Source organism: Saccostrea echinata, unplaced genomic scaffold, assembly GCF_033153115.1.
Source record: "Saccostrea echinata isolate AGI-Se365-2 ecotype Australia unplaced genomic scaffold, CSIRO_AGI_Sech_v1 ptg000060l, whole genome shotgun sequence".
Taxonomy (NCBI): Eukaryota; Metazoa; Mollusca; class Bivalvia; order Ostreida; family Ostreidae; genus Saccostrea; species Saccostrea echinata.
The window spans coordinates 5,408,310-5,435,483 of record NW_026889809.1 but is presented as its reverse complement, the minus strand read 5'-3'; the positions used below and the strand labels follow the sequence as shown (position 1 = coordinate 5,435,483).

At 35.9% G+C, this 27,174-nt stretch overlaps 1 protein-coding gene across 1 annotated transcript; it reads right to left on the bottom strand.

Annotated features, from left to right (window-relative positions):
- LOC133174966 (uncharacterized) lies at window positions 1–26,901 on the bottom strand. The gene is made up of 3 exons (XM_061310057.1): window positions 26,812–26,901; window positions 864–1,014; window positions 1–430 (listed from the first exon to the last, which is right to left on the bottom strand). The coding sequence occupies exons 1-3, from the start codon at window positions 26,899–26,901 to the stop codon at window positions 6–8; spliced, it is 666 nt and encodes a 221-aa protein (XP_061166041.1). The 3' UTR covers window positions 1–5.
- Window positions 26,902–27,174: the final 273 nt, after the last annotated feature.

Here is a 27,174-nt window from a genome sequence, read left to right as displayed (position 1 = left end):
ATAATTCATTTCTTAGATTTATATTCCAATCGATCTGTATACGAAATTTGATCAATAACCCCTTCCTTTTTAAATTCATTCAGTGCTTTGTATCGGAAAAAATTTTGGAATTTCGCAATTTCTTCTCTACTGATGCTTCTATCAATTTCCTCTTTGTCGACTGTTGACCAGACGTAAAGTCCCCAAAGAATGGCATTTTCTTTAATTACTAATTTTGGAGACAAACGAAAGTCCAGTTTGTAAATTGCCAACATACAATCGACGTATTTTCCATCTGCCGATTTCGCGAACCCAACGATCCCAAATCGAGCTCCCTGGACACCTGATGAATCTGCTGAGTCTGCATTAAATTTCCACTCAACAATTTTCGTCGTCCATTCCTCTGCATAGTTTACGCCATTCCATTTATGTCTATCTGCCTCTGTGATGCCTTTTAAAGCAAAAGTAAACTTTAAACTATACTAGCATTAGAATATAGTGCCAGTCTCCCGCGTGGGGCAGATGTTTTCGAGTCGAGAAGTAAGGAGTTAACCCTTACATCGCGGGCTCGAATCCCACTGCAGGACGTGGAGACCGGTCCTTCAGATGCCGTATTACAGTAGATGCTGTACGAGAAAGATCCCTCTCTGCTCAATAGCCATAAGTGAGGAGTACAGTTCCAAATTTGCAGCTCGTGGCATCCCAACATATGTAAAACATTCTCGAAGGGATGTCAAGCAAACAAATCCTTCAAGTCTTTTTGAATTGAAATACAAATATACAGATAGAAGATTGAGAAAGTTGACCAAGGAAAGAAGATTTTTGATTTGTAAATCTAATTTTGCAAAAAGAAAAAAAATGTCTAAGGGAGGTAAAGTCCTTACCACTGTCTCTATAAGTGTCCAGAAGATGATCTAGGAAATCCGATAATTTCTTAATCGGGATTCTTTTTGCATGAGTTACCTCAGCGCCCTCCTCCCATTTTGCGAATTTGTCTAGTTCTTGTTCTACTTTTGATGCATCGAGCTTGTTTACCTGAAAGATACAACTACTTTCTACATTGTCAAACTTAGATTAATTTTTTCTGACGCTAGAGGTCACTCTTACTGAAGTGAAGATTACTCTAACCAATTTATCATAATGACTTTTCAATTCTCATATTGCCACTTTAACAATTCTAAATCCATCGCAACACGGGGTCTTGGTTTTAAAGCTGTAGTTGGGAAGACATTCAAAAAATTCATTTTTAAATGCACAATTAGAAATTTTATGTCAATTTTGATATCCAGATGAAAAGATGTAATAGTCAGTTTATTGGGCAAACTAAGCCATATGGAAATGTTCGGGAATAGCAAAAGAATCTCACAACTTTCTTAAAATATATTTGGAGATGACAAACAAAACATGATTATTCTACAAATACTAATAAATTCATTACGATCATCCAGCCTTAAGGACAACATCTGGAATATCAGTCGAGAGCATCCTTTTTTAGCTCACCTGAGCCGAAGGCTCAAGTGAGCTTTTCTGATCAGAGTGTCCGGCGTCCGTCTGTTGTCTAAAAACTTTTCACATTTTCGACTTCTTCTCAAGAGCAAAGTAGCCAATTTCAAACAAACTTACAAAGCATCCTTGGGTGAAGGGGATTTAAGTTTGTTCACAGGGGAGATAATTAAGAATTCGTGAAATTTGGTGGTATCTTTTAAAAATCTTCTCAAGAACCATTGGACAAGAAAAGATAAAAACTATGTGAAAGCTTCATTACATACTCTAGCTTCAATTTTATTCATATCAAAACTCCAAGGAGAAGAGCGGGGCCACAAGAGGGGGTCGAAGGTTTACATAGGAATATTTAGGAAATGTCTTTAAAAATCTTCTTCTCGAGAATAGCCAAACCATGATTAGTCACATTATTATAGATGTATCATCAGGTCCTGTATATTCAAGTTTGTTCCAATCATGACTCGGGGGTGGGGGTAGGGCAGGGCCACAACAGGCGGTCAAAGTTTACCATATAGGAATATATAGGAAGCATCTTTAAAATTCTTCTTCTCAAGAACAGCTAAGCCATTTTTAGTCATATCAATATAGAAGTTTCCTGAGGTAGTGTATATTAAAGTTTGTTCAAATCATCAAGCCTGGGGGTTGGGTGCAGACACAACAGGGGGCCAAAGTTTAACATAGGAATATATAGGAAATATCTTTAAAAATTTTCTTCTCAAGAACAGCTGAGCCATTATTAGTCATATTTATACAAAAGTATCCTCAGGTAGTGTAGATTCAAGTTTGTTCAAATCATGACCCCGGGGCCAAGAGGGGGGGGGGGCACAACAGTGGGTCACAGTTTTACGTAGGAATATATAGGTGTAATGGTAAAGAGGCATTTGTGTAAAACGCATTGAAGACTTCAAATAGTGAAATGCATGATCTGACAACCTTTGGAATGGACCAGCCAAAATGTATTTAAGACAAAGCTTTCGAAAAGTCGGGCATTCAGAAGCTAGCTGAAGAAGTTGGACGTTAAATCAATAATGAAGAACTTCAGGGTAAGAGCAAAATAAAAATAGGAACCTAGGAGAGAAACAGGGTGCAAGTAGTACTTTACCAAGTCTGCGTTTCTAGATAAGAGGAAATTTAAGTACTGTGTGATTTACCCTCAGACAAAGCTGTCTTAATCACCATTCCAATCATTAACTTAGAGTGAGTAAAAGGAAAACCTATGTATGTCTTGAACTGAGCATACATGTTACATAGGAAATATCTTTAAAAAATTTCAACTCAAGAACAACCAAGCCATTATTAGTCATATTTATACAGAAGCAACCTTAGGTATTATATAATCAAATATATATACAACGGAGGGTCAAAGTTTTGCATAAGAATATATAGGAATCATCGTGAAAAAAATTCTGCTCAAGAACAGCAAAGACATGATTAGTAATACTGATATGGAAGCATTCTGAAGTAGTGTAAATGTAAGTTTGCCCCCCCCCCCCCCCCCTTGCAGAAACTTTTCAATGCTGCTCTGATTTGTACTTCCTAGCCAATGTGTTCAGGTGAGCGATGTGGCCCATGGGCCTCTTGTTAAATATATTTTCACGATATAATACGTGTTGTATATGTCAAAATAACAACTCTAAATCACAAAAAAGATTTTGACGTACGACTTTGAACCCACCCTAGCTTCTTTTCAAAGATTGATGTAATCTCAAATCAATATATTGATATAATTTAAGGAATAACTGTCTATTTTTTGGATTCATGATGTGATCAATCGAGTGGCTTGCATAATAATTTGCATAAACGCCGAAGGCGTTTATGCATAAAATTATCACGCAAGCCAATCAATTGATCATCGTCATGAATCCAAAAAATCTGACAGTTATTCCTTATATTTACATGCTCCTGATTCTGCAAATTCTTGTGCTAATAGCCCCGCTTCTGTCTCTATTTGTCCCGCCCCGCACGTGATTTTTTTTAACCGGGCCTATCGATGAACCAGTAAATTTATGTAGAAATAAAGTATTTTCACAATTTGTTATTTTATCTCGGACAAAGACATTGGAAATGTAAATATATATAACATCAATATGCATTCTACATCTATTCATGCCATGGACTCCTGAGGGTTAAAATCATATAGAAATAGCCTTAGACTTTGTCAATATGCAGGTTATGTCACACATAAAGTAAATGTAAATATTTAAGAAATGTTTTAAGTTTTGTGCACGTGTGAGTTATTGGTGTGTAAATCAAAAGACTTGTCACGTAGGCATAACTCACGTAGCGCGCTAGCGCTGGCGTGAGTATACACGAAAATGGCATTCAAATTAATTTCATAGTTGGTTAATTTCATAGAAAAACACAGCAATGTAAATATTTGAAAATATAATCTTTGGCTGATTTTAGATCAACAGTGAGGTATCTTTATTTATCAGCACAAATTAGAGTAATGCCACTTAAGTGGCTCATGGCCTTTTTAGCTCACCTGAGCCGAAGTCTCAAGTGAGCTTTTCTGATCGAAATTTGTCCGTTGTCTGCTGTCGTCCTTGTCGTTGTTATTGTTATCGTTGTAAACTTATCACATTTTAATCTTCTTCTCAAGACCCACTAAGCCAATTTCAACCAAACTTGCCACAAAGTATCCTTGGGTAAAGGGGATTCAAGTTTGTTCGAATGAAGGGCCACACCTTATTCAAAGGGGAGATAATTACAAATTTGTGAAAAATTTATGGCATCATTAAAAAAAATCTTAGCTAGAGAATATGAAACTTATATTTATACAGAAGCATCCTCAGGTAGTGTAGATTCAAGTTTGTTCAAATTATGACCCCCGGGGGTAGGGTGGGGCCACAATGGGCGATCAAAGTTTTACATAGGAAATATAAAAAAAAAATCTTTAAAATCTTCTCAAGAACAGCAAAGCCATGATTGGTCATATTTATTTGGAAGCATCCTCAGGTAATGTGGAATATAGTTTTATTCAAATCTTGACCCCCAGGGGTAGGGTGGGGCCACAATAGGTGATCAAAGTTTTGCATAGGAATTACATATAAAAAAATCTTGAAAAATCTTCTTCTCAAGATCAGCAAAGCCATGATTGGTCATATTTACATGAAAACATCCTCAAGTAGTGTGAAATATAGTTTTGTTCAAAACTTGACCCCTGGGGGTAGGGTGGGGCCACAATAGGTGATCAAAGTTTTACCATGTTTACATAGGAATACATAGGAAAAATTATTAAAAATTCTTCTCAAGAACAGCAAAGGCATGATTGGTCATAATAAGACAAATGTAAGAGCATCCCCACGTAATGTAGATTCAAATTTGTTCAAATCATGACCTCCCCCCCCCCCTCCCCCCCAGGAGTATAGAAGGGCCATAACAGGGATCATAGTTATACAGAGGAATGAGAAGGATTTATCAATAAAAAAAAATCTTCTTAAGAACAGCTAATACATTGTGTGTCATAATAATTCAAAAGCATCTTTAGGAAGTGTAGATTCAAGTTTGTTCAAATCATACCCCCCACCCCCACCCACCTGAACCACTTTCATGTTTAAACTTTTCAATACTGAATTGATTTCTGCTTTTTCCTAGCCAAAGTGCTCAGGTGAGCGATGTGGCACCTGGGCCTCTTGTTTTTCTATGGACAGTAATTCTGAATTTTTACAAACTTTTGTTTTCTTACCTTCACATTGTAGAGTCCGTTCTTTATCTTAGATACAACCGAATCTTCTCCTCCAAATTTCTCAGCGATTTGGTCTATTGAATATTATCATTAGAAATACATTTTCGAAAAAGATTTTAGTATAACAATGACTACATTGCATATCATTTAAAAAAAGAAAATAATTTGTATCATATCTCAATTGATAAATATTACTCAGCTAAGTTTGAATCTTTTACATAATATCCTTCTAAAAGTTAAAGTGTTTTGGTTGATTGTATGATGTTTCACTGTCCCATTTGAGAATTACTGATGAAGGGTTTCAAATTTAAAGCAATACTCGGCACTCAGGGCCACTGAGCAGTGACGTTTCTTTATCGTGACAACGTCTACCGTGATATGGGACCTCGGTTTTTAAAGGTGTCATCCGACTTTCACTTGACTTTCACTTCAATGCTGGGCGCTTGGCGAAGGACCAGTCACTACCTATGTGAACGTCTTAGGTTTGGCGCGGCACGGCGAACGAGAAACGAACCCTTGCCTCCCAATCACGAAGCGAACGCCCGACCACTAGGGCAACTGTGACCGGTTTAAATGTAAAATGTGAAGATAACGAACAGTGATCAATCTCAGAAATCCAGTTAACAAAACGAATCGTGAACGGGGCATAACGCAAACCCCTGGAAAACACCAGAGGTGGGATCAGGTGCTAGGAGGAGTACACATCTCCTGTCGACCGGTCACACCCGCTGTGAGCCCTATACATTGATCAGGCTTACAGAGGTGGGATCAGGTGATAGGAGGAGTACACATCTCCTGTTGACCGGTCACACCCGCTGTGAGCCCTATACATTGATCAGGCTAACAGAGGTGGGATCAGGTGCTAGGAGGAGTACACATCTCCTGTTGACCGGTCACACCCGCTGTGAGCCCTATACATTGATCAGGCTTACAGAGTACTCCGTAGTCAAAATTTGTATAGTAGCAATGGCCTAACAAAATTCGACTCAACGATAGGTTATATTTACAAATAAGGTCATTATAACGATTGTAGAATTTTCAAAAAGTCGACTTTACACCGGATTGTTTGAAATCCTTTTAACATTAACTTATTTGCCAGTAGCTTGCCTTGGTTTAAAAATTGATCGTAGTTAGAACATGCTTTTGCGTATCGAATATGTTTGGAGACATAAACAACATATGCAGATGATGTTGGAATATTGCTACATAATGTTGGAATATTGCTACATATATAAGGGAAGTTGACGATGGAAAAGCTGAAATCATCCCATTTGTCATACAGTTTAGTTATTAGTTGGCCATTATCGTATTAATTTAGTAAAACACCCATATACGAAAAAGGTGTGGCAGACTCTGTAGTGTACTTAATTTCTAGTTCACTGGGTTTTGAAGGGCCAAATCAGTGTATTAAAAGTTTTGCAAATGCCTCTCTTGTAATATTTTTTCCAATGAATGACATGTTTAATTGTTCATATCTTTCAGTTATTTGAAGATGGGTGGAAACTTGTTGTTTAATCAAAGATAGGTAAAGATATATTGAATTACGATGAATTATAAATACAGGTACATGTAATTCAAACATCTGCCTAATTGATATGTTACGTAAAAAACTCTATTGGCGTATTCATTAGCTCAAAATGTTCTATCATCATGTGTTCGTCATGCTGTGTGTGGAAAAACAGAAAGCCACACACACACTTACACAACCTCCGAAAAAGTTAACAAGCCAATAAAAAGTAAACTGTCTAAACTCTAAAATCCTATGGAGGATGGGGGCGGCTTTCTCTAACTTTTTTGTACATTTTTTCTTTCAAATGCTGGGTTTTATGTATGCTTGACCCTACAACAACAAAAAAAGTGAGGGAGGGGACAAGCAGCATCTGAATTGAATTTACATATTAAAACTACGGCAAAGGACTATTCTCAGAAAAAAAGTGATGAGATGGGGACTCCCTGCTTCATTTCCTCTGAGAGAGAATTGTATTAATTAAATAATTGATTTGGATTTCGCCTACATTCCCCGTCTTCAAATTAGTTTTGATGTTATTTTTAAGTCACTTATATATACCATTTACATAATTTAAAAAGTAAGTGCAATTGAACTGAATCAATCCATTATTATGGAACGCTATATCAAAATAACGTTCAGTTGTTTGCACCTACACCTATCTTCAAAGAAACCTATCCTCAATTAATTTAAATGTAACTATGAATAAATGAAAGATAGGTTCGAATAATTAAATTTTTCTTAATATTATACTTTCATGTAAATTAGTTGAATCTGATTCGTCGAGAAACATTTGTTAAAAAACACTATTACCCGCTGAATAATGAAACCACGCCCATCAGCGTAGCAACAGTTAACATTGCTTGACGACGGGTGTTATTCCAAAAAAATATTGACTGCGCAGAATTCAACCTTGCTCAAGCTTGCGAGATGAGTCTAGACTGTTCGTTTGATGCTAGATCCATTATGAAGTCATATTTGATACAAACTTAATTCTTCCCCTACTTTATGGCTGTAATAGAATTATGTAGAAAATGATACATTTTCATGGAATTCAATTTGAAATCGTCAAAAGTAACCCCGATGCCTACATTCAATTTAATTTCAATTTAAAGTAGAGGTCAAGAAGATACTAAAACCTTTTTCTGAGAGACTGTGGGCAATATTGATGCATTTCCTTTTTCTGAGATGAAAAAAAAACCTCCAAAATTTATACAAATAAATGTTTAAATATGTTTTTTCGTTGAGTTTACTTAAAAATTATGTCCCGATACACCTGATTTTATCAAGGTATTTGTTAAGGATCATTAAACAAACCCATTTCTCAAATTTGAAAAAATCTGTAGGTACCTTTCATTTACTAGATCCTGACCTTAAAAATTAATTACAAAAAAACTTTTCAGATGAATTGCAAATACTTTTCCAGTTACCTTTCCAAGTCCAGTATACTCCAATGGATAAGGATACAATCAAGACACTGACACTTAACAGTACATAAATCTTACCACACATTGTATATGCTCACAATATTCGGAAGAAAAATTACAATGTGCAACGTCACAGTTTTCTTGTAACTTAGAGATAGTTTCACTTTCGATTTAGGATAATAATGCAACAGTGGCTGTCAGCTATCATCCGCAACTGTACTGGTAGCTAAACACAGTTTCGTATAAAATCCGGGGGTTTTCCCAGAGAGAAGGATGATGGGTAGGGATTTTCCTGCTATTTATAGGAAGCGTACTTGAAAATTGCAACTTTTTTGTTTTTGTTTGCATAAAGTAGAGTCTTATCTTAATATTAAATGAAAAAAAAATGCATAAATTTTTTTAGAATAATTTTTTGTGTGACATTTTAATAGTGGGAGGTAACTCTCAAAACATCCGGTTTTCACACTTGCAGAATTGCATGACTTGAATAGCAGGTAATGTAGCTCTTTCAAAAGCTGGAAAATGTACCCTAAAAGTACATAAAAAAGAAACCTGAGGACTTGTTCTGTCAAATGCATAGAACTTATATTTTCTGATTTCTGCGCTGTTTGTTGATAAAGGGAGGTAAAAAATGCATATATGTACTAGGATTAGACACATAAATTACCCCATTTCCCTCATGTTTTGTGTGTTAAATACATGTTTTTAGTAAGTGATGAATGGATTATACTTTGATATTTATAAATTCATCATTTTATCTTTCCATTGATATATAGAAGTCTATGTAACAAGCCTTCATATTATTTTTTTATAGGGGTCAGTTTTGCTTGTCCCTCACATGGTAACGTCGCAATAACGTCATACATAAAACTGTGTTTTGCACCCACTCGGCAATGCTGGTACCGGACATCCGCTCACTAATATCAAAAACGGAATGTGAGAGCAAGACTTTCCGGATTGTTCAACGTATTTTAAAACTGTATTTTGTTAATTAAGTATGGATTGTTTTTTTTAATGAAATATACGAAATGTGTTAATAATTAATCTACTTTATGGAAGGCTGTAATCGCCAAAACGGTAACGATAACTAGCTTAGTGAATATATCGCGGAAAATATATTTGTAAGCTTGACTATGCCTAAATCCATTGCATAGATCGCTATTATCTCTAAAAAGTAACATTTACTACAGCGTACATTTTGTATATCTATGACTGTATACCTGTGCCTGATATACAACATCTGCGACTGTACCTGTGCCGTACATACACACTACCACTGACTCAACCCGCGCTTGATTAACTTAACCCGCGCTTGATTAATAACATCCACAACAAAAAATTCTATTGATTTTCTCCGATTTAGATTTAGACTGAATTCAATCAAAGCGCAATTAACGCTAATCTTTATATTACCCATGACAGTGATACCGAGACAAACGATGTCAGCAGTGATTAGGGAAGGATCCAAAACTTTTACAGATTTGAATTTAAAGCTTTATGTTCAGAGTACAATATGAGCCAGGTCTTTAATTTTTTTTTGGGGGGGGGGGGGCGGGGGGGGGGGTGCTGGGGGCATGATTTCAATATCCTACATGCTCAATAACAATGATGAATTTAAAATGAAACATGCTAGTATAATTATAGAAAATATACGAGTAAACAATAAACAAAGTAGAATAAAAAAGGAAATTAAAGTAAATATTGGAATTAATTTGTAATCCTTAATTTTATGTTAGAAAGTATAAGTACGTCACAATATTATTAATTTCACCCATTTCATTGATCACGCAAGAGGTGTCAATGAAAAGCACAGGTTTTTTCCCATAAATATATGTCTTACGATATATACGTGTGGAATGGGCTGATCCACCCGTTTTCAATGTGTTATATATAAACATCTCAAGTGCATCCCAGGAAGTAACCTCCTATGTCCTGAAAAAGAATAGTTCCTAACAAAAAAAAATTATTTATTTACAAAGTACATCAAATTTACTAGGCACAGGTAACAAAGTTGTAAAAATAGGCTGGAAGACCCCCCTCCCCCCCCCCCCCCCCCAAAAAAAAGGAAAAAAAATTCTCAAAAGAAATAAAAATTAATTTCATATGCATGAAACAATTAACATCTTGACTGGTCGATAACCGTGGTGTGATACCTGGAATATGTAGGGTATGGTATTAAAATAATTGCTCATATTAAAGGAAATTAATCCTATAATTATCGATAACATCCAAAGAAAATATTTGTATAAGTAAATATTTTTATTAATGCTGCTGTACTGTCCAGACAACTCTAGAAATTTTACACCATGACTGTACCGGTGCCTGATTGACAACATCCATGACTGTACCTGTCCAGTACACACACTTTATTCTACATCCATGACTGTACCAGTGCTTATAAACAACATCCATGACTGTACCCATGCCTTATAAACAACATCCCTGACTGTACCTGTGTCTTATAAACAACATCCCTGACTGTACCTGTGCCTTATAAACAACATCCATGACTGTACCTGTGCCTTATAAACAACATCCATGACTGTACCTGTCCAGTACACACACTTTATTTTACATCCATGACTGTACCTGTGCCTTATAAACAACATCCACGACTGTACCTGTACCTTATAAACAACATCCATGACTGTACCTGTGCCTTATAAACAACGTCCATGATTGAACCTGTCCAGTACACACACTTTATTCTACATCCATGACTGTACCTGTGCCTTATAAACAACATCCATGACTGTACCTGTGCAGTATACACATCTTACTCTACATCAATGACTGTACCTGTGCCTTATAAACAACATCCACGACTGTACCTGTCCAGTACACACACTTTATTCTACATCCCTGTCTCTACCTGTGCTTATAAACAACATCCATGACTGTACCTGTCCAATTCACACACTTTATTCTACATACATGACTGTATCTGTGCCTTATAAACAACATCCACGACTGTACCTGTACCTTGTAAACAACATCCATGACTGTACCTGTGCCTTGTAAGCAACATCCATGACTGTACCTGTCCAGTACACACACTTTATTCTAGATCCATGACTGTACCTGTGCCTTATAAACAACATCCAAGACTGTGCCTGTGCAGTATACACATCTTACTCTACATCCATGACTGTACCTGTGCCTTATAAACAACATCCAAGACTGTACCTGTCCAGTACACACATCTTACTATACATCCATGACTTTACCTGTGCTTATAAACAACATCCATGACTGTACCTGTCCAGTACACACACTTTATTCTACATCGCTGACTGTACCTGTGTCTTATAAACAACATCCACGGCTGTACCTGTCCAGTACACACACTTTATTCTACATCCATGACTGTACCTGTGCTTATAAACAATATCCATGACTGTACCTGTCCAAGCGGAAAACCAAGTGGGACAGAGTGACAGAGGGACAGCTAAGCGGACAGTTTGACAGACAGACGGACGAACAGACTCAGAGGAAACCTATCGTCCCCTTCGGTTTCAATTTATTTTATTAGTCCCCTACCGGTGAAGCCGGAGGGGACTATAGGTTTCCTCTGAGTCTGTCCGTCCGTCTGTCTGTCCCACTTGGTTTTCCGCACTTTTTTCTAAACGCTTGCAGATATTGATGAGCTGATTTTTGGCATGTGAGTGTATCTTGATGAGTTACAGATCAAGTTTGCATTTCGTTCCGCCTCAGTGCTTTTTGACGGAATTACGACCTTTTCATTTTTTCAGGGTTTTCCGCATTTTTTTCTAAACGTTTGCAGATATTGAGCTGATTTTTTGGTATGTGACTTTACCTTGATGAGTTATAGATGAAGTTTGCATTTCGTTCCGCTTCATTGATTTTTGACGGAATTATGGCATTTTCAATTTTTAACGGGAACCAGATTACACTTGCCGGTAGGGGACTAGTATTGCTAATGCAATACTCTCAGAATGCTTGTTCTTGTTGAAAGGGCAGATTACTCTATTTGCATAAATGTACCACAAAATTAGAACTCTTTAGTATGCAGTGTATAGAGGGCTCTTAATGAGGTTCGCTCCTGAGCTTTTAAGCAGATTTATATCTTAACCTATATTTCAAAAATTCTGCATAAAGTATTAATTCTTTCAATAAATTTGGATTATACAATGCCAATTAAACTATATTCAATTAAAACTCCATGATTAATTTCCATACCAAAAGCATTAAGTGAGGAACGATATTTTGTGGCGGAAGGTTTTTTTTTATAGAAGAAAATGTTCATTTTTTCTCTTTCAAAGTATGTTAATTTTGGATTCCTATTTTTCCATACAGCCTGCACACAGAGTTATTTTGTACAATGAACTCTTTTATACTGGTCCTAAATTATTTATCAAATAAACTGTCATGAATTCTATCATCATATTTCATAAATATAGCAAATATATTGTGAAAATCAAGAAAAAAATATCCCTATTTTAAGCTTAAAATTCGCACTATTTTAGTAATATCTAAAAATTAACATCACAGACCCCCACTTTTTCTTTATATTTTCTGAATATATAAGATACTTTTAACCATTCTTCTTAAATTCAGTAAAATGTCATTACTTTCAAATTATTTTTTTTGCTTGTTAAATTTTTAATGCCAGAAAAATGAAATTTTTGAGTGCAAAAAGGTCAAATAATTGAACGTGTGGAGTAATTTGAAAATTTTTTCGTTGTCACAAATTTTAATGTGTCTATTCAAGATGAAATAAGGCTGTGTTTGTTCCCATAATTTACTTGAATAAAAAATATTGGAGGAAAAACTTTAAAAATTGATTGATGTGTAAGACGTATTTACAGTGCAAAAAGGTCAAACTAAATGCTCTGTAGCGCCAAAAGAAGCGCATTGACCCCCATTTTTTGTTTTGATTTTTAATTAAGCTATGTGTGTAAATTCTAAAAATATACTTGGTAAAAATTCTCATTACTTTTGATGGCAGGATCCAACCTCCTTAAGCACATGAAAAAAAGTCCAACTTTTTCCTCATTTTCCCCTCCTGTTTATGTCATGTTTCATCATTGGGTTATTATACCCCCGCTCCGAAGGAGAGGAGGGTATACTGTTTTACCCTTGTGTGTCTGTCTGTCTGTCCGTCTGTCTGTGTGTCAGTCTGTCTGCCTGTCCGTAACAAAATTTTCGTCACAGTTTTCTCAGCAACTACTCATCGCAGATGCTTGAAATTTTAGCACACTCTTTGTTTAGGCATGCCATATTGTGGGATTCATTTTTGTACGAATCTGATGTCAACTTCTTCTTCATTCTTGTCTCTGTCCATAACTGAACTTGTGTACATTCACGTCAAAGCGGGGGTATTACTAGTGAGCATTGGCTCACAGAGTTCTTGTTTTTTTAATTCTTTTGAATGCCATTTAAACATTGAATTGTGAAGTGTAGATACATGTAGTATTACATGTACTGCAATAATTATTTTCGATAGGTCTTTCTTTGTTAACACGATAAAATGCACTATTCCATCCTAAAATGTTTTCAACTATGAAAACATTTTTACACCTTCTTCTGTGCCAACCCCAAAGTTGCGGGGTATTATTATCATAGTTTGCAACTGATTATACGTCAAACGTATACGACAAATGTTTATTAAAATTAATTAAAATTAATAATAGTAATTGGCTATATGTTGACTTATAGTTTTGAGTTTTCCACCTGTACATTGATGATTAATTGTGTCTCGAACTTGAATCTAATTGATTTTCATGGTCAAATTTTAAGAGTCAAGTACACACTTAAAGATCAAAATTTGTGAGTGAAATAAAATTGTTTAAATATTGTTGTTTTTTATGGTAGGATGGTCCAAATACAGTGTACCTCTTAAACCCTGAGAAGTTTATTGTGTGTAAATCTTGATTATAAGGCATAGGTACAGTCATAGATGTAGTGTGTGTCATACGCAGGTACAGTTGTGGATGTTGTTTATAAGGCACAGGTACAGTCATGGATGTAGAATAAAGTGTGTGTACTGCACAGGTACAGTCGTGAATGTTGTTTATAAGGCACAGGTACAGTCATGGATGTATAGTAAGATGTGTGTACTGGACAGGTACAGTCGTGGATGTTGTTTATAAGGCACAGGTACAGTCAGGGATGTAGATTAAAGTGTGTGTACTGCACAGGAACAGTCATGAATGTTGTTTATAAGGCACAGGTACAGTCAGGGATGTAGATTAAAGTGTGTGTACTGCGCAGGTACAGTCGTGGATGTTGTTTATAAGGCACAGGTACAGTCAGGGATGTAGAATAAAGTGTGTGTACTGCACAGGTACAGTCGTGAATGTTGTTTATAAGGCACAGGTACAGTCATGGATGTATAGTAAGATGTGTGTACTGGACAGGTACAGTCGTGGATGTTGTTTATAAGGCACAGGTACAGTCAGGGATGTAGATTAAAGTGTGTGTACTGCACAGGAACAGTCATGAATGTTGTTTATAAGGCACAGGTACAGTCAGGGATGTAGATTAAAGTGTGTGTACTGCGCAGGTACAGTCGTGGATGTTGTTTATAAGGCACAGGTACAGTCAGGGATGTAGATTAAAGTGTGTGTACTGCACAGGTACAGTCGTGGATGTTGTTTATAAGGCACAGGTACAGTCAGGGATGTAGAATAAAATGTGTTTACTGCACAGGTACAGTCGTGGATGTTGTTTATAAGGCACAGGTACAGTCAGGGATGTAGAATAAAGTGTGTATACTGCACAGGTACAGTCGTGGATGTTGTTTATAAGGCACAGGTACAGTCAGGGATGTAGAATAAAGTGTGTATACTGCACAGGTACAGTCATGGATGTTGTTTATAAGCACAGGTACAGTCATGGATGTAGAATAAAGTATGTGTACTGGACAGGTACAGTCATGGATGTTGTTTATAAGCACAGGTACAGTCATAGATGTAGAATAAAGTGTGTGTACTGGACAGGTACAGTCATGGATGTTGTTTATAAGCACAGGCAGAGTCATGGATGTAGAATAAAGTGTGTGTACTGGACAGGTACAGTCGTGGATGTTGTCAATCAGACACCGGTACAGTCATGGTGTAAAATTTCTAGAGTTGTCAGGACAGGTACAGTTGTGGATGTTGCATCCCAAGAAATTCCTTACGATTTTCTTTGAGCTGAACACAATAAAGGTACTATTAACGCTATTCACCGATATTCCCTATAGATTGATTCCAGACAATTGATTGCAGAATCTTAGAGAGGCGGATCTAATAAGAATATTTACTTATACAAATATTTTCTTCGGATGTTATCGATAATTATAGCATTAATTTCCTTTAATATGAGCAATTATTTTAATACCATACCCTGCATATTTCAGGTATCACGCCACGGTTATCGACCAGTCAAGATGTTAATTGTTCCATGCATATAAAATTAATTTTTATTTCTTTTGAGAATTTTTTTTTCGGGGGGGGGGGGGGGGGTTCTTTCAGCCTATTTTTACAACTTTGATACCTTTGCCTAGAAAATTTTATGTACTTTGTAAATAAATAATTTTTTTTGTCAGGAACTATTCTTTTTCAGGGCATAGGAGGCTACTTCCTGGGGTGCACTTGAGATGTTTACATATAACACATTGAAAACAGGTGGATCAGCCCATTCCACACGTATATATCGTAAGATATACAAATGTATATTTATGGGGAAAAAACCTGTGCTTTTCATTGACACCACTTGCGTGATCAATGAAATGGGTGAAATTATTAATATTCTGACGTACTTATACTCTCTAACATAAAATTAAGGATTACAAATTAATTCCAATATTTATTTTAATTTCCTTTTTTATTTTACTTTGTTTATTGTTTACTCGTATATTCTCTACAATTATACTAGCATGTTTCATTTTAAATTCATCATTATTACTGAGCACGTAGGATATTAAAATCATGCCCCCAGCCCCCCCCCCCCCCCCCCAAAAAAAAAAAAAGATAAAGGCCTGGCTCATATTGTACTCTGAACATAAAGCTTTAAATTCAAATCTGTAAAAGTTTTGGATCCTTCCCTAATCACTGCTGACATCGTTTGTCTCGGTATCACTGTCATGGGTAATATAAAGATTAGCGTTAATTGCGCTTTGATTGAATTCAGTCTAAATTTAAATCGGAGAAAATCCACAGAATTTTTTGTCGTGGATGTTATTAATCAAGCGCGGGTTGAGTCAGTGGTAGTGCGTATGTACGGCACAAGTACAGTCGCAGATGGTGTATATCAGGTACAGGTATACAGTCATAGATATACAAAATTTAGGCATAGTCAAGTTACATATATTTTCCGCGATATATTCACTAAGCCAGTTATCGTTACCGTTTTGGCGATTACAGCCTTCCATAAAGTAGATTTATTTAAAATCAGAAATTTTCTTTCCTCCATATTAACACATTTCGTATTTTTCATTAAAAAACAATCCATACTTAATTAAAAACATATAGTTTAATATGTTGAACAATCCGGAAAATCTTGCTCTGACATTCCGTTTTCGATATTAGTGAGCAGGTACAGTCATGGATGTCCGGTACCAGCACTGCCGAGTACAGTTTCGGATGTTAGCTGACAGACCCCACTCTAATAATGTCCTATAAGTATTTTTAAAGCTACTTGCCTCGTTTGAATTTTTCAGAAATAAAAAAAATTCTAGAAATGGAACCCAAATATAAGAGTTCCTTTAGGTATGATGAGCTCCTGTCCCCTAATCTGAGATTCCTCTGACTAACCCCTTCTTTTATATTTTGACATGTGCAGGGGAGAGCCAGAGCGGAGGCCATATTGAAAAGTGGGAATTCAGCGACACCAGCTGGTGTCGCGACTCTGCCTACCTTTTACAACTTTATTTCGCGGAGCTAACTTCCGAGACGCGAGAACTCAGTAAAGGGATGATTCTTCTACAACTAAATCATCACTAATACGATGCTATCGCCATTTAAACGGCCCTATCACCGACAAATGAAGCATCACTTGAATTAGGTCGCCTCCTCGCCATTCAATTTCTTTGCGCATGACGTCAGCACACAAATACACACACAAACTATCACATGAACAAATCATGTGTGGTGATGCTGCCAATTTTTTCCTCATATGAGCATAAAGGCCACTTTCTACAGTTGTTTTCCTTATCAGTAAATAAATGTAACATTCTGTTGTTTTCTGTGCTTTTTCACCGCACCCTCATGTTGTTGCGAAAACTCCACACGTGTTTTGACTACGTGTTACATGTAGTTTGTAACCGATTGGAATTTTGTGTATTTGTGTGCTGACGTCATGCGCAAAGAAATTGAATGGCGAGGAGGCGACCTAATTCAAGTGATGCTTCATTTGTCGGTGATAGGGCCGTTTAAATGGCGATAGCATCGTATTAGTGATGATTAAGTTGTAGAAGAATCATCCCTTTACTGAGTTCTCGCGTCTCGGAAGTTAGCTCCGCGAAATAAAGTTGTAAAAGGTAGGCAGAGTCGCGACACCAGCTGGTGTCGCTGAATTCCCACTTTTCAATATGGCTTCCGCTCTGACTCGATCTCCCTGTACATGTCAAAATATAAAAGCAGGGGTTAGATTCAGAAGAATCTCGGATTACTGTCCCCCTGAGACAGCAGGAAACGTCGACCTTTCGAAATTTCTCGTGACTGAGAAGGGTATACTGGTTTAGATGTTTTACTAGAAAGAAGTATTGGTTGCATAATGCAAATTAACAAAAAGACTTCATAATTAACGTGATGACTTCAAGTTTTTTTTCCTTAACTTCCCTTATTTATGCATACACTATTATCATCTACATATTTGGTGTCTATGTTATGCAAACGCACCTGATTACGCCTCTGATGTTTCCAGCGTTCCAATTTGTGATGTATTATTGGATGTTTGAGCTTGAAGACTCTTCCTTATATACACATTTCATGCAAGAATTTTGTCTAAGTTTTAATTGTTTCCTTGAAAAAATCTTCTTGAATTGTAATTTTGACAATATTATCATTTGGATTTGATTCAATGAGGTGTACCGGAGAAACCTAACGGTCTTATTTTTGAGACATTTGCCTATTGTTTATTTTTAAGATCTGCCTTATTCAATTGATACACACTGTTAAGACAGTTATGGCAAGCAACACTTTTTCGACTTCTCCATCTTTGCTTCCTTCCAAATCTCTCTCTCAATATCCTATGTAACACCCGTGTATCTTTTTAAAATTTTCCTTTAAAGAAGATAGTTCTTCCTCAGAATAAACAGGTTATGATTGATGGATCCGAAGTAATCATTATATTCCCTACTTTGAGTAGTCGATTAAACTGTGTTTAAAGTTGGTATTTGAGATAAACTGAACTTTATAAAGGACAGCTGTTTATGATCGATACAAACTCATTTACAGTCATCATTTGGTAAGTTCTATGGTCGATACAATGATTTTGTCAACAAATACAATCTATCACGAAGTCATAAGCTGACTGACGTTTTTCATACTAATTGTTAGGCATTTATTTACACACTGAATTGTCGACGGCATTTTCTGTCATTTACCGATCATGACAAGGAGTACATGGCGGTTGTGACCTGTCAGCATGGGAAGCTCACTCCTCCATGGCACCTGAACCCACCTCAGATGTATTTGGAGATCCGTGTTTGCTCTGCTCCTGATTTCTATTGTTTTAATGGACTTTGAGCTTGAATATTGTTCGTTATCTCCATATTTCATACATAAAAATCTACAAACAAATATAATTTTCTGAACAGGGCTTGAAAGACAGACTTCGAAAATTCAAGAGGTGGCATCAGGTGCCTATTAGGAGTAAGCCTCCACCCTCGACCAGTAAAACCTGGCTTGAGCCCTATGTATTGATCGGTTAGAGGGAATATTCCGTAGTCAAATTTAGTATAAAAAGAAAGGCCTACCAATTGGTATATCAGTCAAAAACAAACCAGTGATAGGGTTAATTTACACATTAGAACGACAACGAAATTAACAGAATGCTGCGCATGTGAGTTAAGGCTAGGTATAGGCGTTTCTATGCAAATGAGCTATTAAAAACGCATAAGATGTATAATTATTATTTAGAGAAAGTTTTGATTTATTTTCTTATGCGTACTTATTAGTATCCACGATATGTTATAACCATTCCACATTATGACGTCATATTATGACATCATTGTTCTTACCTACTGAAGGTAATAAAACTCACCAACAAAACAGTTTCGGAGCAAGGGATTACCCTATTTAATTTTACATGAAAATTGTATGATGCTAAGAAAAATATTCTATAGATTAATAAACTGATGCACAAATCCTAGGCATTTTCTCATTTGATCGGAATTTGAGGAAACTTATACCGGACTGTACATTTTTACCTTGATTCAACTTAAAACTTTACAAATAGAAATTATACAACTGAGCTGTTGATATTTGTGCAGCAATACCAGCAATCTGTGAAATATTTTGCTTCTAAATATACCTTGTTTCAGTTAAATAAAATAGAGCATGCCCTTGCGCCGTAGCATTTTTGTTGATGTCCATTATAATTTTGTGTAGTAAAGGACGATGACGTCATAATGTGTACTGGCTATCTCACGTCGTGGGTACCAAGTATGTATTTTAGGAATGACTCTAATTCTTGGCCAAATTATTCGAGTATAACCTGGTTTCGGTCAGTTTACGCTTTATAATCTGCGAAGCAGATTATAAAACAGCGTACACTGACCCAAACCAGGTTATACTCGAATAATTTGGCCAAGAATTAGAGTCATTCCTTATAATTTAATTTTAAAATCATTAAATAACTATGGGTGTAAAATTTCGTTGCTTTTTATTAGTTCAAATTTGCCGCTCAATAATACAACCGTAGTAACGGAAGTAACGGAAGTGATGGGAAGCGAGGGGAGGTAAAAAGTGATACATAGGCCTAGCAGCCTTGTTGTTTGTTTACATGTGGTAAGATCCGAGTTACTGTTTGAAGTTAAAGGTACATTTATTAAATCTGGAATTTTCCATGAAACCCGAGGACTGGAAATGAGAGGATTGCATGGATACAGACAATTCAGCTGGTTGTCAGGGGGGTGTGTCCCCATACCAAACCAGGTTATACAGAAATAATTTGTGTTCCTTTTTGGATATTAACCAATCAGAGGCTAGAATACAAACAAAATTAAATTATTAGACAATAAGTTTTAACTTTCTCTGTATAATAGATAAAGTCCTTAGGCATTTTAATTAGCTTATTTGCATAGAAATGCCTATACCTAGCCTTAACTCACCTGCGTGAGCTTTAAACGAAGTTGTTGAAATCCCTGTAACATCAACTTATCTGTTTGTAGCATGCCTAGGTTTGACTTGAATGATTATTTTTTCTTCAACGTTCCCAGCTATTTTGTTTGTTCAAACTAGCTCACATGATCCAGTATAAAGCAGCTAGAGACCGGGTGATATTGGGTTTGTGTTTAACAAATTTGCACTCTCTCGTGAGGTATTAATCTATACTAAAATTTTAACCAAACCTGACACGAAGCATCTTTAAGTTATTAGGACTTAAAAAGACTATTTCCTTTCTCTGGGTTGGCTAACAATAGTGCAGATCGGAATTCCAACATGCAGATTGTTGGAAGACCTGAACTCCAAAAACTACATTGATGAGGAAATCCAGCGTATTTTTAATATCAACTGCAGAGTACTTGTGTAGAGAATCAGAAAAATATTTAACAAAGTAACTGTGTAAATGAGCAAAAATAACCAATCACAAGAATTCCACTTTTATCAAAGAAGCAAATAGAAAAATATGGTCTTTAATAGTTGTATAGTTGTAATAGTTGTGAGGAATAGTTGAATAAAGCATAGAACAGTCATGCTTTGTGATCTTAATTTCGACCCTGGGGCAGCGATGCCCCTAAAAAAATCCTATTTAAAATTATTCCTTTCATCACACCCTATCAAATGAAATGTATGGAGATAACGAACAGTATTCAAGCTAAAGAGTTCATTAATCAAACAATACAAATTTTCGAGCAGAGCAAACTTCTAAAACACCAGAGGTGGAATCAAGTGCCATGGAGGAGTGAATATTCCCTGCCGACCCCGGTCACACCCGCCGTGTGCTCCTTGTCATGATCGTCAATTTCCCTTACTTATGCAGCAATATACCCTTATCACCTGCATACGGGGTTTATATCTCTCAGTTGATTCGATACGCCAGAGCATGCTCTACGTATGAACAATTTCTAAAACGAGGCAAGTTATTGACAAACAAGTTGATGAAACAAGAATATCAGCAATCTTGTTTAAAGTCATCATTTCGTAAGTCCTATGGCCTTGTAGGCAAATACAATCTATCATTAAGTCAAATGTTGACTGACTTTTTTCATACTAATTGTTAGGCCATTACTTACACACTGAATTGTCGACGGATTTTTCCGTTATTTCCCGATCATGACAAGGAGCACACGGCGGGTGTGATCGGTCGGCAGGGGATGGTCACTCCTCCATGGCACCTGATCCCACCTCTGATGTTTTAGAGGCCCGTGTTTGCTCTGCTCCTATTCTGTAATGTTTAATGGACTTTTGAGCTCGAATACTGTTCGTTATCTCCAAATATTGCATACAATGCAAATGGAAAATTATACAATTGCAATACAAATGGAAAAGATCGAATATTGCAATTTTGACATGCCATATATAACAATCATTTAGACGTAGTATTAAGCAAGTTTTTAAAAACTTTTATTTATATCTTTATGCATGTTTTCAGTTAGGAATTATTCTATAGCAGCAATGAAAAAAACAACGTCTCATTTCCCATGTTTCCCCATGTGCTTTTTATACAAATAGATCGGCCGCTGCTGCGGTTGATAATTAAATTACTAATCAAGGGGCTCACCATAGGAAAATATACCACTATTTGTTATCAAACGTTAGGGGTTTCTTAAGGGATATATTTAGTTTGTTACAAATTTTGATTCGATTTTCCAAGTTCCACTGAAAAAATATTTCATTTAGAATTGATAAATCAAATAGAGATATTATAACTTCAATCTCTTTAAGTTTAGTACTATTCCCACTATCAACTACATGTACCAATACTACTATTATAATTAAAACAAAATTGACCCCTCCCCCCCCCCCCCCAAAAAAAAAAAAAAACAAACAAACAAACAAACCAAAAAAAAAAAAAAACGAAACAAAAACAAAAGCAAACAAAAAAAAACATAAAAAAAAACAAAAAAAAAACAAAACAAAAAACAAACAAACAAACAAACAAACAAACAAACAAAACAAAACAAAAAAAATCCCAAACAAATAATAATAATAATAAAAAAACCGGGACAGGACACTTTGAGAGGGTTGGGCGGGGCCAAATGGGGTAATGGTATAAAATTTCATTGCTAAAGTTCAGAAGCTTCTTGAGATACCGCTCGGGAACGAAGGTATTACACACAGACAGAATGTATGAATTTACAACCTTGACCTTTGACCATTTTGCCCTCAAAATCAATAGGGGTTTTGACCTTAGGCCTCAGCAATTGCTATGTAAAGTTTCATTGCAAAAGCTCAAAGGCTTTTTGAGTTATCGCGCAGAAACGAAAGTGTTACAGACAGAAAGAAATACAGACGGACGGACGGACAGACCCAAATTAATATCCCCCACTTTCATTGAAAGCGGGGGACAATAAAGATTTAGATCTCAATTAAGTTTTGATACCTTTAATGTCTGTTTGTTTTTAGATAAACTTTTTAGAGGGTAGCAAAATTGGAGCAGTCGGCATCTTGATGTTCTTTGTTTTCATTGCAGTCTGAGAGGGATAAATTCAGACATCAGTATAGTGAGTGTCGACTCAAAATACACATTGGCATTGAATTTCAGGAAAATCCCAGTACGTTTCAATTCCAAGCTTAATTAATATTGTTCTGTGTTTTCACATGATTATACTTGATACAGAATTTATCTTCAAAGAAACACTCTAGTTTGATTTCTAGAGACACTAGACTGAGAAACAATCAACATCACTGATAAAAGTGTTCACAACAACTTTGTAAGGGGGAATTTGATAATAAATCAATTAATTGCAGCTTTTAAACCTTGCGTCAGAATAATCTTTATAACTGCCTTACGCGCCTCTGCCTTGTACGCTTGAGAGTAAGATAGCCTTTGAAGGTTGCCTTTATCGTTCCAAAAATTGTGGCAGCAAATACATCTTATAATGCTGATGAAACCAATTACATATAATTTCGGTTTCTGTACTTGGAATATTGTCTAATACGTACCTGCAAAGCGTACATGAAAATGGCATTTAAATCAATTTCATAATTGGTTTCAGTAAAAAAAAAATTAATTTCAAAATACTTCTTGTCAGGTGTCATCAAATAAAAACCCTGATAAATTCTTATATTTATTTACTTGCATTAATGGACTACTTTCTGAGAAATATACTGAAACGCAAAAGACACAACATCCTATTTTAGGAGGAAAGATTATATCTAGGATATAATTTTGTATCTAAAAAGTAAGGACATCTTCAACTTTGTAAATATCGGTAATTTAACGGTTGAATGATTTTTATACCATTACCGGAAGTTAGCTTGGAGTCCGCTAAGCAGAAATCAAAAATTGCATGTTTAACAAAACATTTGGCAATAATATGGGGTTTTAAGGATTTGTATCTGTTCACCATAAGTAATGCAGCAATGTTCCGAAAAATAAATTCTCCTTTCTTTTCCGAAAGCGATACCAAGGCTTCCTAAAATGATTTAAGTATTACTTAAAGGCATTTCCATCGCTCTATGTGGAAAATCTCAAAATAAAGGTGATGGAGAGTTGCAGATGCAAATATGCACAAAATCACGCCTCAACAGGCTCTTACGTATCAATAGCATGAATGACAGTCCTTGGACCGGAAGTCCAAGGATTGCTACACTGTGCTTGGCTAGAGAAAATTCGACCTCATCATCTGAAAAACAGGCATTTAAAAATGGCAAAGAATTTTTCTTTCGCTCAGATCTCGAGATTGATGAACCTATTGCATCGTAGAAATCAAGCTGCAACTGTTGCACATGGCGGTCTTGCAGTCTGTAATTGAATGGTCAGGTAGGGGGGTGTTTTAACATTTATGTGTTACTTTCTAAAGTTAATTGATAATCATAACATTTCTATCAAATCTTTGATGTTTTTAAATCGAGTTTTACCTAACTGCATTCATTTTTGAAAATCATTAGATAAAAAATTCAAATTTTTGTAGATTACTGCTTGTTAGGTTTCTTTTGCGTTTCAGTATATTACATTTCCCAAGAAGACAAACTGTGATGGGAAATATCATAGTCATAGCCAGGAATCTCTCCTTATTTTGTGACACTGAAATTGTTTATACTACGGTACTAATACCTTTACATTAAAAAGGGTATCTGAAAATATCACAAAAATTAAGCCTTTAGGGATTCACTGATGCTTTCATAAAACTTCAATAAATCAAATCCAAATGATAATCCTGTATAATAATAATTCAAGAAGACGCTATCTAGAAAAAAAGATAAATCATAGATTAAAAGAGGACCCATATATGAAGTGAAATAGATCATTCTGAGTCATGGTATTTGCAGTAACTACTCAGCGAGGATAAATCTTATTAAATTCTCAGTGATCTGGATTTGGTGTCTTGCTTGTGATTAAAAGTAAAACATATCGCGTGTTTGCCGTTTGTAGTCATCAGATGTCTGATTGATTACCAGAATTAATGGAGAAAAAAATCTCACGTAAGACCTTTGAGACTGAGAATTCTTTGGCAATTTGAATTCATTTATGTTTTTTCTTTACATTTACACTGAAAAAAACTTTCATGAACTATTCTTCTTAACTGGTATTCGAGCCAATTCGAGATGTTTTGTCATAGTTTGTCCCACATGAGCGCTTTAACGATATCTAATGAATTTTGTATTGGCTTGAACGAAAATATCATTCATCATTAAAAATTTATCACTTCCAAACCATTTTTAGTCAGATTGGATTCAACAGTTTAGAATAAAACAAGTATGACACGATTTTCAAAAGCTAATGGACATAAACTTACAATTTCAATAAACTCGGCCATTACCGTCAGTCATTATTTACAGATCTAGAGGTACGTATAATGCGAGTGCGACATTCAACTTGATTCCGAAAGCGTGCTAAGTCATTTCATCACTGACTTTGAACATATATCCTTTAAAAAGACCAAATGCCAAAATTGATATTTAAAAACTTCTTTTAAAAAAATATCAGAAGTCACCAGCTGCTTGTAAAGGACTGCAATTTTAGACCTTAAATTTACTCGGCATTTAGGGTCTTTGAGCAGTGAGGGTTATTAAATGTGCCAATTGTCTTGACATGTTTCCACATTTTTTTTTAATGTCTCGTTCGAAAGACCCACAATTTTCACTTTCTTTCTATAGTCAAGCATTACCTATCAACTTCAAAGTTTCTAATTTAATTTCTCTTGGTTAACTTTGCATTTCCTTTCAATTTTTTTGTAAAAAAAACTTAATATCGATGCGTTTGGTTAATCTACTCTGATCAATGCCATTACCAAAGGATTTACAGATTTATAGTTCATTGTACCAACATCAAACTCCAATGTGTTCTATCAACATAATTATAGTTCAAGAAATAAAAGTCTTTATTACATAATGTATTTGTCCAGTCATTGTATTTGTTAATTTAGTACACCATCAATGCTCATCTTGATTTAATAAACTTTTATATAATTTTACCTGTTACTAATTACCCGAAAAGCAGAAATTTTGTCGAGGACTCAATTTTGGCATTTTTATCGAGGGTGTTGAGATTTCCTTCTCTTAAATGAAAACTTAAATTAAATATCGCTAATAATTAATTCCGCATAAGAGGTTACCGTAATCTTTCTATGCACCATAAAATTGCTAAAATTACTTCTCGCTAAAATTAAATATTGATTTTTAAGGACAAATCGCTAAATTTGCGTCTAAAAATTACACTTTTACTTCTATGAGTGAAACAATGGACCTACACCTTAGAAACACTTATATGACTAGTACTAATGGAATATTCCGAGATCCTGTTTACCCCTGCATGGATTGGTAGGGATCTTTATCGTGCCAACGCCTGGTGTAGATTTAAGGCAAAAGACTTATGTAGACAGCATAGAGAGTTGATGGGTAAAGTTGACATAAACCCTACCACAAGTGCAAGTAATATAAAAGGTGTTAAGGGTGAATACATGGAACAATAAGACCAAAGGCTATGATTTCCATGTTCCTGGAAACAAAGATGTTTGGGGAAGAAGCGATGTTCATAACACACAAAAGTCAATTTACTCAGGGGCACACTGGCTCAATCTGAATATACCTTATACACCAATCTCAACTCTCCATGTACACTGGAGTACGTTAGGTGGTAGGTCAATGTCAACATCCACCAGTGTGACATGGGGTCTTGCAAAGGACAGAGACCCTATGCCTACTGCGCCAAGTACGTCATTCAGTGCGGCGTTCCCAGTGAATTAAAGCAGTGCAAATTGTCCTATTGGTAACACGTTTGATGAAACTGCGATGATGTCTGCGATATTTGATGGTGCTTGGTCCTGGATCGATAACAAAGTACATTTTGAGGCATGGAGTAGCACAAATATGTGGAATGATAGACAAAAAAGACTTGTGCCTGGCAGCATTAAGAGGCCAAGAACAAACAGTTCTAGGTAACATGAAAACATGAGATCTGTGTGAGGTGTTAGCGGCAAGATTTCCACCGACAAAACAGACAAAACTTGACTGAGCCATGTTAAAGGAAAATCAACAGAGGCCAAAGGAGACATTGCCAGAATTATGTAGAGGAAAGTACACAACGACAGCACATTAAGCGGATCCGACGGCACCACTTGAGGTCCCGGAGATGATGTTTAAAAACCAGTTCGTCGACGCCTTAACTGACTTTGATATGCGCCTAAGAATCCAGCAGTCGCGGCCCAAATCCTTAAATTACGCAGTTCGGTTTGCCGTGGAGATGGAAGCCTTCTGTAGAGCTGAATGCCAGAGAAGACATGATGTAAGTTT